General features: G+C 37.9%; 1 protein-coding gene across 1 annotated transcript; it reads left to right on the plus strand.

The window, feature by feature from the left end:
• Window positions 1-3414: 3414 nt before the first annotated feature.
• On the plus strand, window positions 3415-6103 carry LOC112087833. Its single transcript, XM_024157850.1, has 7 exons — window positions 3415-3678; window positions 3903-4405; window positions 4608-5102; window positions 5179-5260; window positions 5393-5448; window positions 5502-5933; window positions 6007-6103. The coding sequence occupies exons 1-7, from the start codon at window positions 3415-3417 to the stop codon at window positions 6101-6103; spliced, it is 1929 nt and encodes a 642-aa protein (XP_024013618.1).
• Window positions 6104-11511: the final 5408 nt, after the last annotated feature.

The following is an 11511-nucleotide window of genomic DNA, read 5'->3' on the forward strand; positions in this document are numbered from 1 at the left end:
TCGGTTTTTCTTTTTGTTTATTCGGTTTGAAAATTTTCTTACCAATATGTTTCCACAAATCATGAATAAACATTTATAAATATATATATAGATATATATAATATTATATAAATTAATAAGTAGAATATTCAAAGTTAGAAATTCACCACATTGTTGATATGTGTTAAATAAATCGATAAGATTTTGACATGTGTTTAATGAATTTTTAATTATAATTTTACCAAATCTTATTAAAAATGAAAGTTTATAGTTCGTTTCTAATCATATAAAAGGACAAAGATTTAAAGTTAGTAATTTATTAGATCGTGACATGTATTAATATAAAAAAATTATATGCGTTTGATAAATTCTAATTATATTTCAATAAATTTTATTAAAAATTAATTTTATAATTAGTTTCTAATAATAAAAAGTAAAAATAAAAAATTTTTTAGATTAATAAAAAAGAAAGAAAAATGACATTTTATATTTTTTTTAAAAACTATATTTCAGTTAAGCATAAAAAATTAATAGATTACAGATTCGCAACCAAAAAAATCTTAATATATTATGATTGTTGATAATTTTATTTTTAAACTTGTGTATAACATATTTTATGGGTGGTCTCATTTTTGGTTTTTTAATAATTTTTTTTATTTTCACGAATTATAATATATCAATTTATAAATCTCCATATATGCAGATACTTATCTAGACTATGAAAATTATGTTAATTTATAAAGTGGTTATTGTTATATTAATGTAGTTATGTTTTGATTATTGTATTCCTATTATTTTGTGTGTAAATATTTTATGATCATTGATATTTTTATTGTTAAATTTAAGTACTATATATTTTTACTAGTGATGTCATTTTTTATTTTTATTTTTATTTTTTACGCATTATAAAATATGAAATTAAGAATTTGTATATATGCGGGTACTTATCTAGTATATATATATATATATATATATATATATATATAGTAAAATGTTTCAAAGTTAGTAATTCGTATGATCACGATAGAACTTTTAATTAGATTTTGACATAATATTAATAATAAAAGGAAAAAAAACAAAAACAAAAACTGTTTGAAAACCAAAAAAAATTGAATTAAAAACAATTATAGAAATTGCGAGTTCAAAGAAAAAAATATATTTCCAATATTCTGTATGAAACTATAGAAAATGATAGTTAATATCATAAGTGGAAAGGAAAACAAATCAAGAATAAATTGTTAAAATCTGATCTATATAAACAATCAGTCTTATGAATTTATAGATTGTGATTGTGTATTGATTAACCAAATAAGCAAAATGTATTGATTCCTTAAAGCTATGATAACAATCTAATTTTAGACAACCTCTTTTTCTTTAATAGCAAGGATACATCTATTAAACAGTCAGGGATTAAAGATATGAGGTTTTTGCTAAAAATAACCCAAAACTTGACTTTGAATACAAAAGTAGATCCCGGAAAAAATATTAGGCAGAAATAACCTAAAAGGGTAGTGAAAAGACCATTTAATCGTATTTGAGTAAACAAAAAACAGATGTCCTAATTACCGTTTACACCCTGACGAAGTCTACTAAAGTGAAATGAAGTCTATTAAGTAATTAAATCTGTAAATTTAATTTTAAAATTTTTAAAAAATTATTTTGGTATCAAATTTACATTCATAAATTCCGTAATCGTAACCCAAATGTACAGAAATTATTTTTTTTCATATTGGTAAATGGTAATGTATGTTTTTAAATTAAGTAGAAGTAAATTTATAATTTAGGTTTTAAAAGTTGTAGATTTCTATATTGAAGTCTACTAAACCGAATAAATTAACCTAACCGAAATTTAAACCGAAATCAAACCGAGAATAACTTCCCTTAACCAAAAGAAACTGCCTGTAACCGGGTAAATTTACCTAGACCCCGGAAAATTAGTAACCTTAACCGAAAAAAACTTACCCGAACCGTACAGAATTACCAGAGTATATATACAAATTTTACAGATCCCGTTAAAAAAAAACCGTCGAAAGTTCGTGTAAAAAAAAAAAGTCGAAGGCGATTTCTGTTTCTCTGCTCCGGCGCCGCCGACATACAGAACCGCCGCCGATAAACTCGTTCATGCAAGTTTTCTTTCCTCAACCACACCCCCATGCTTCCCTACTCCTCCGTATTCATCACCTTTCCGTTTTCGTAACCCCCAGTTTCCAGATCTGAAATTAGGGGTTTTTTTTTTTTTTGCAGATCTGCTTTCGCCGTTGGAGGTTAACGTCATTTCCTGCCTCAAAACGGTTAGCAGATGTTGTTCCGAAGTTATATACTTAGCAATTCTTAAATTTCTTCTATCTTCCTTGTAATTTTTTCCGTCGGGTTTGACTTAGGTTTTTTCCCACTATAAACTTTGTAGATTCCATTTCGATGATTTGTTTTAGTAGACTTCATATACCGCATTTATCATGTATTGATTGCTTCGGTTGGGTTCTGTAGACTGCATATGCAGTATTTATGATGTTTTGATTGCTTCATGTGGATTCCGTTGACTTAATATACTGTTTTTTTGATGTTAAGATTGCTTCGGTTGGCTTCAGTAAACTTCTTGACTCGAATTGTACTTAGAATGTGAAAGTAGACTTCATTTTGTGAAAGTAGACTTCATTTTGTGAAAGTAGACTTCATTTTGTGAAAGTAGACTTCATTTTGTGAAAGTAGACTTCATTTTGATAAAGTAGACTTCATTTTGATAAAGTAGACTTCATTTTGATAAAGTAGACTTCATTTTGAAAATGTAGACTTCATTCGTGTATAGTTTCAAACCGTTACTAGTTTTTCTCATTAGAGCTTTGTTACCGTTGATGCAGAAATCTGTGTTAGATAATGGTGGCCTCTGAATTCCCTAGAAGACTGTACACCAAGGGGTTTGAGCCAGCCCCAGATAAAAGCATCAGCTATTATGCTGATGATTATAGGCTGGTCCCTGCACTAAAGTCAGCTCTACAAGAGGATGAATGGGAAGAGATTTACGAGTCACCGTTGGGTGTCTTTTTAAAGTTCCACGACTTGGATTTTGGTGCACCACATGCTGACCTTTCAGATAGTTTGCAAGCAGAGGTACGAGATATGGAGCCTGATTGGTACCACTCCAGTTCGGTTTTCATTGCATGAGTTTGAGGAGATCACCGGACTCAACTGCGGGTACGTGGGTGACTTGGCTTTAACTGATCTTGCACTTGTCGATGACATGCGTGCATTTTGGGAGCTAATGGGGGTCGATGCCGAGTCGGGCCCAAGCACTACCGAAATTATCGAAGCCTGTTCCAACTGCTCATCATGGTCTCAGGATGATAGGCTGCGGTTGGGCTATCTTGGGATCTACGCTGGTTTCATAGTGGCAACGAGACCTGGCTCATCCAAAATGTCAACCATGCCAGACTAGTGATGGATCTCGAAGGTTTTAAGGAGTTTCCATGGGGAAGAATTGCTTTTCAGCATTTGATCAAGTCTGTTAAGGAGAAAGATCTCAGCAAAAACATTCATATAGAAGGATTTGTGCAAGCTCTTCAAGTGTGGGTGTACTATGCTCTACCGGATTTTGCTGCTGAATTTGGCGAACCATTGCCAAATGTTACTAAAGAACCTCTTTTGCTGGCTTACAAAGGATCAAGAGGACGAAAGAACGTCAAAGCCAACATGCTAAAACAGGTACTGTATTAGTGTAGTAGACTTCTATGTAGTAATGAATTTTCAAAGTAGACTTCAGAAGTAGACTTCATGTGTAGACTTCTATATGTACCATTAATAGTGTGAGACATTCAGGAGTAGACTACTATGTTAGACTTCAGGAGTAGACTTCATACGTAGTTTTCCGAGGCGTCATATGGCTAGTAATCCATTTACTTATTGTGTTTTTCCAAGCTTGCATACAGTGCTGCGTGGCTAAGGACTTGGCAGATATGTTTCCCGTGTGGGATGATGACAAACAGGATCCAGATATTGTCAAGATTGTCAATGCACTCCATCACCCCAATTTCAAGTTCTCAAAAAACCATTGGCCTTTGGAAGGTGTTTTGGGTGCACACATCGTCAAGGCAGAAGCCGGAAAGAGGAGCCTTCCCTCAGATGAATCAAGTCGCAAGAGATCCTGCACAGCCTCTACTTCTGCCGCATCATTCGTTGGTGATGAAGGGGTCGGAGTTCTCGCTACTATGAAAGCGCACTTCGACCTATGCTTCAAAAGCTTTTCAATCAAGATGCTGAATGGTCTTGGTAGCTGTGAAAAGCATATCAAACGTCTCACCGAGAAGGTTGAATCTGTAGAGCATGCGGTAGAAGAGTTGACTACAGGGTCGGCGAAGCACACTGAGGAAGAGGTTAAATACAATGTAGAGCCAACCCAGCAGCCAGCACTGGATCCAAGAAGCATGAAGGGGTTAGTACCAAAAACCCTCCGCCTATACGAAAACATTACATGCAAACAAGATCACACAAAGTTAGGGACACTTAATACTAATGTCATTTGAATTCGAACATGTTTACTAGTGTGATGTACCATGTGAGATTATTTACTTATGTTTTCAAAACTAGTTGTTTACAATTTTCAGACTATGATAAAACATGTTACTAAATTATAGCATTGGTGTACTCATTTGTATATTCATGCCTGTTTCTGAAAATAAACTGCAGAGTAATTCAGATAAAGATGATGCTCCGATGAAAGATAATGTCAACGTTGGTGCGTGTGAGAGTGTTAACGCCCCCGGGGATGCAAAAGGAAAGAAGGCTGCCGTGAAGGAAGAAGAGGCCCCAGAGATGAAGGAAGAAGATGCCCCAAAGCCTAGTTTTTGTGAAATTGACCCAAAGACGTGTGATGTTGACTTCGACGCGGTTGCACTAGCCAAAAATGCCAAAGCCAGAGAAGCGGCTCAGATAGTTGCCCGAGCAACGAGTGCGAGACACCGCCAGCTGGCTGCGACACAGAAGAGTTCGTTCTTAGGAAACAACACCGCAAAGGCCATCATTCCATCGTCGGCATCTCACTCCGGCCGTGTCCGTGGATATGATCCTTTTGATCAAACCGGTGTCAAGGCGAAGCATATCACTCTAATGAACTTTATCAAATCAAACCCGTAAGTAGACTTCTATACGTATGTAAGTAGACTTCCTCATAGTATTATTTCCTATCTAACTTTTTCACTTATACAGTGCCTATCCAAAACGCTCAAGACACTCTTCGATCGAGTGGTATTACATTCTCCAGACACCGACGAAATGGCTAGCTGATACGGTTAGTGTTTTACTTTCTCATATTAGACTTCATGTTTAGACTTCATACGTAGACTTCTATAATAGACTTCCTTTGCATAATTTAGACTTCGTTTGCAGACTTCACTCATGTCTTATTTTCACCAATGTGCAGCACATGGAAGCTTACATTAACCTACTCAGGCTGCGATTATCCAAGCATCCAGAGTGGTTTGTATCCGACCGGATTTGTTTCTCAACTCCATGTTTGATACTGTTTGGAGGTGTGACTACAAAGACTTCAAAACCTCTGACCCGAATGCAGATGGGTCTGGCAAACTTCTACCGCCTGGAGCATATTTGTACTACACTGGCGAATTACCTATCTACTGCCAGACTAAGAAGACGTGGGCATATTATGTCGACTATTTGTACTCCATGTTGCACATTAGGGAGGACCATTGGGTAGCTATATGGGTCTCATTTGTGTCGAGGCATATCACGATATGGGATAGCCATGCGAGAACCAAATATGCATCTGACGAACAAATTGCCGAAGCTGTGGAGCCTCTTGCGGTTATGATACCCTACCTTCTTCAGACCTGTGCACCTGACGATGACAAGTGGAGATACACGCCGTTCACCCATTCGCGAGTACCATGTACGGAGATACCTCAAAACATTCAGAGTGGTGATTGCGGAGTGTACTGCCTGAAGTACATCGAGTGTCATGCATTGGATTTGCCATTTCCTCCAGAACTTTGCGATAAAAACATTCGAAAAAATCAGGGAGAAAATGGCTGCAGAGCTCTTTGACGAAACAGGTTGTAGGGGCCATGATAAGCTAGATGCAACCAGGCTGGATGTCTATGATAAGAAAGCTTAGTGTTTCCGTTCTTAAAACTAACTTTGATTTTTATGGCAACTTTTGGGCTACTTGCATAAATGACCTTCAATGTGATTGGAGGTCATTTTAGCAATTGGTAGATGATAGGTGTGAAAGTTTTTTGGCCACCTATCTTATAATTAACTTGCCAAATATGTTGTATTTTCGTTTAGGATATTGTACTAAAACTGAAGTCTTTGACTGAAGTCTACTAAGTTGTAATCGTAATTGTACTGAAGTCTACTAAGTCATTAACATGTTAGTATTTATAATTTTTTATTTCACCCTAACAACTGATTAAGTCCTGTAAAATATTATTGAACATGCGGAAAAGAGTATACGGAAAAGTGTATACGGAAAAAGTGTACACCGATAGTGTACACGGAAAAAGTTTTGTTAAAATAAGAATTATAAGTCTACAAACGAAGTCTATCATAGTCATGTAAACATATAAGTAAATCCAAAAAACATAAAACATGGAGTCAACTAATTTCTCCGCGGCCATTCATTTGCAAATCCAGGAATTGTTTTCCAGAATATGGCACATTCCAACTTCCAAAAGCAAGGACTGCAGAGATTGTCACCATATATATGAGTCGACGAGGCTTTCATCATCCATCCAGTGCTGGTTTGGCAGATTCATACAAGCACATCTCCTTGATTGTGCCTTATCAAAAACATGGAAGACCGGTTCGTGAAACGCGTCAGGCTTCTTATAAGTGGTCGGACACCTGTTTATGTGCTGCATAGTCTTCCTCATCTTCGTTGCCTCTGCCGGAACTATACCACGAATGTGATTAAATACATCATGGCTACGATCCATGGTTAAAGAGAACATAACCATGGAGTAAGTAGCCATGAGGCATCCTCCATTTGATGACACCTTTATTAAGTCAAATCCTTCTTGGATGCTATCTTCATAGAAGATTAGAGAAACGGCTCGTAGGTATTGCGCTGTAGGATTTCTACACTCCAAACAGCGCTGAAAGAAAGTGTCAACCCTCCCATGTTGATCCCAGACCCATGGAATCGTCAGAGTTATTAGATCAACGGCTCTTAAAAAACCCTCTTCATTAGAAATCTCATTTAGATGTTTGGAGAAAACCCTTGCTTTGCAGATCCCACGGTAGGACCGAGAAGTGATTTTTAAGAGGATATCCCACAGAATGTCGGAAGAGAGAGAGTTAAAAGTTTATCTGGTTCGACATCTTCAAAGGGTCCGGAATGAGACTAGAATTCATCTAAACCCGAGAATTTTGATGCGTGCTCGTGTCAACTACGTGAGGGAACAAGTTTTACCCTTAACAAAACAAATGAAAGCCGCAAGTGCACAGCTAATCAGTTGTAGTATTTAGGGATCGAATCCACAGAGATTTGTGTGCCTGGTATTCTTCTACGGTTTTTAACTTTATGTCTAGACTAAATTGGTTTTAAAGGTTGGTTGTTTTTCTTGCGAATTAAACTAAAACAAAAGAAAGCAAATAAATCTATCCTAAAAAGCAGGTAAAGAAAATCGAATGAAATGCAAATGGAATAAGTAAAATATCGAACTAAACAAAAATAAGGCAAGTAAAATATCGCATGAAAGGTAAATAAAGCAAGTAAATAATGAACTACGGAAATTGAAATGCAGGTCTAAGAAAGCAAGTAAAAATCGATGGAATTGTAAACTATGGCTAAAACGCTGAGCTTTTGGGAACTCTAAGGGATCATAATCGGTTTTAACATTAGTGTAGATAGATTGGGATTGACGGATAACAATATATGGGTTCTAGAGCTAGAGTACGGCGGTATGACTACGTCACTGTCGTGATCATAACCAACTGTTTCTCGCAACCCTGACCAGTAGGTTTCCACTCTGGCCCTGGAAGGGAGAGAACGCAAGAGCTGCACAAGACTCGTCAATACTCACGATCTCGCCGCAGGTAGGTTTCCACTCCTACGGAAAAATCGCCTGTTTCATTCTAGGGCTGATATTTAATGAAAACTTTCGCAACACTAACTATCTAGATCAGATACTAGGTGATCAATCAAGCATACATGCAATAAGAACAAGAATAAACAGAAAACAGGTCGAAATCCCAGATCTATAAACCTAGATGTCTTAATCGATTATGAGAGCCCCTTTCGGGAACCCTAAGCCCAACTCGGGATCTACTCAGACATGGCTGAGTTCAACATCATCATTGGTTTTAGTAAAAGTAATGAAAAACACCAAAGAAAAGAGATAAAGAAAGCTTCTCTATTGAAGAACTCGGACTTGAACAATCTTCTACAAAAATCTCATAAAAACGGCTAAAGGAAAAGGGTTTCTGTAAAGTATGAAAAGCTCTCTCTAAAAACGACCTAAATGACATGTATTTATAGTCTCCAATACTCCATGGTCTCTAGGGTTCCAGAATTGAGGTTGGGAATGACTTTGGGCTTCAGATAAGTGGGCTTTAAGTCGGAGGTTGAATGCCGCGGTCGGGAGTGTTGTGACCGCGGCAATTGGCTTGTTGGCCGCGGTCGGGAAGCTTCTGACCGTGGCAAATAGCTTGTTGGCCGCGGTCGCGTGAGTTGTTGGCCGACTCCGCGTGGCTCTGGGGCTAATGGAATATCTTGAGATCCAACCGTTGGAATGTCTCCAAACCAAGTGAATTTGAAAGCTGGTTGATTCTTCTATAAGTTGTCCAATTTTGAGGGTGATCAGACGGTGAGAAGGTCTTCGTCTCTCCATGAGAGTTCTGACGGTCTGCATTTATCCAAAAGAGTCTTTTTGTTCCATTTTGCCTCTTTATCCCAAATTACCTGAAAAGTATTTTAAAATCCGGAAACATAGAAATCCTTTGAAAACCTTTGAAAATGGAGTAAAAACACCTGTAAAAGATATTAAAATGATCCATAAAAATGGTCAAAATCCGGTGTTATCAACTCCCCCAGACTTAGTCTTTTGTTTGTCCTCAAACAAAACAAAGGCTAAATCTCGGCGAGAGGTTTGAAAACGCAGGAACTAAACAAAATTTCAGAGACCAAACTTCTAGACCAATATCAATCAGTATGCATCAATCGGGAATAGCCTAGAAAATTTTCACTAGCAATACAGGCATAACTAGTCCGTTAATCCGTCATGCAGAAATCTATGCACTAAAATCTAACTTCCAGTCAACTAGCTCTTAACATTCATTAAAAATCTCGGTGGTTCTCATCAAAGAAAATCTAGGCAAGGCAATCTAGGCTAGGTGTAAAGAAAAATTATTTGGGGGTATGGCTTAAAGTGTTTAATGGTTACCTGAAGATCTGGAGGATGTAGGACATTATGCAAAACCGCAAGAGAGAGTGAAGCTGTTGGTATCCACAGTTTTCAGTCACTTTCTTCTTAACATAGATTCGTGGTCTTCTTCCTCAAGTTCTCTCCAAACTCCCCCAGACTTAGATTTTTGTAAATCTTTCAAAACAATAGCGCCTTAAACGAATAGTGGTTGCTCATTGCTCCATAAATTTCGACAATCTAAGACTCATTAGGCTTTTTGTTTCCCTTTCTCTTTTCACGTTGTTTTTTTTTTTTTTTTTTTTTTTTTTTTTAAAGAAAGGGAACACCTTTAGATATAGAGTCTTAGAGAGCACGAATTTACCAGTTAATATCTGTCTTGTAAAGCTTTATTATGTTTCTGATTCAGTCTCTTTTGCGAGTGACTGAAAACTGCGTCGCTCCTCTTCTCTCCGACGTTTTTGCACATATCTGCTGATATAAACTAAAGAAAGAATGCATGAGGATTGAAAACAAAGGTTTTGGGTTTAAGGTATGGTACCAGATAAAGATAAACTGGTCATCTTGGACGACAAAGAGTGGTAAAAGTGATGGTAAAAGACGTCCTAGATGTGTATGTCGATGCCTGCCTAAAATCAATGATGAGAAAATTAGATATCAATATTAAGTCCAAATAAAATGAGCTAGTATATCCTGTTAGAAAGAATCTCCATGAATAGAATTCCTCTGGTGGGAGATCGTAGTGCAAGTACTCTAGCTACCGCCTAGTCTCGTGCTAACCACAAATGAGCTATCATGCATAGTGTAGAAGTGTGCAGGTCTAAATCATCATAGTTTTGCGTCAAACATTCCTGAAAAATACTTAATGTCGAATAGGTTACATATTAAAATTTAAAAAGTACTTGAAATTTAAAAGCAAAGCCAGGAAAATAATTAGTACGGATAGACATCCTCCCCCAGACTTAAATCACACTGTCCCCAGTGTGAAAAAGTTGGTGCGAAGATGGTGAATAAAAGCAAAATAAGATAAAATAAGATAAAAGAAAAGAAAATGATGATAAAACCGTGATGGTAGTGAAGTGCTGGTCAATCACTCATCCTCTGAAGTGTCGTCTGTGAACTGGTGCTGCTCCTGTAAGAAGGTGACAACGCGCTCAAAGCGTCGTCCCTGTCTCTCAACTCTGCGCTCCAGATCGGAATGAGTGTGTGATGATGTGGATGATGAGGTGTGGCCTGTCGGAATAGATGGCTGAAAATGAGCACGGGCCGCAGCTGCATCACGCCTCGCCTTGGACACTATGTACTGGCCAATGGTGAATGGTAATCGAGGTACGGATGGCAGAAAATCATCGGATTCCGGAGTCCATCGAGGGCGTCCTCCGTTACACAATCTCGGGATAGATGATGAAGGTAAGCGGACTCGGTGCTCTTCAGTGCCAGTGCAATATTTGTAACCAAACCTCTCTGGATCGAAAGCGGCACGAGAGATAATGTGATCGCGAGAGAGATAAAGTAGATCATACCAGACATCGGGAAGTGGATCATCAGATGAGAAATCGAATCCTACAGTCTGTAGTATCGCTGTAATAGCACTCCCGAAGGCTGGAGTAGCGTCATCGCAACCATGTAAATCTTGCTTCACCTTTACCATATTCTGCGATATGATCCAGGCAAAGCAGGCAAGTCGTGGGTCATCCATAAACGGAATCTGAAGTGTAATGAGCTCAGTCTTCAAGACACCTCCCATGTTGGCTCTAGAGAAGATCGTGTGTGCTAAAAGTTTGTGCACAACTCTCACTGCTGGGTGGCTAAGAAGGGCTGACTTAGATCTCCCACTATCATAGGATCCATGACCCATCTCTCTCCATAGGTTAAGATCAGGTTCATCTTCAAGGTAAATGCCATCAGTTTATGGAAGCTTAAGAGCTTCACAGACCTCGGAAATGGTGAGAGAATAAGGCTGTCCGCGGATGGAGAATGACAAGATGCCATCTGATGCTCTGGGGTTCCTCCTCTTCGTGTGGTGGAGTGTGACGGTCGCTAAAAGCTCACGGACTAGCTCAGGATAAGTAGGAAGGATCAGCTCCAAGTAGGGTCTCAGCTTAAGTGCATCGATGTACCAGATCACATCCTCTCTGATTCCAAGCATCTCGAGTGT

The sequence above is a fragment of the Eutrema salsugineum genome, unplaced genomic scaffold, assembly GCF_000478725.1.
Source record: "Eutrema salsugineum unplaced genomic scaffold, Eutsalg1_0 scaffold_16, whole genome shotgun sequence".
Classification (NCBI taxonomy): Eukaryota; Viridiplantae; Streptophyta; class Magnoliopsida; order Brassicales; family Brassicaceae; genus Eutrema; species Eutrema salsugineum.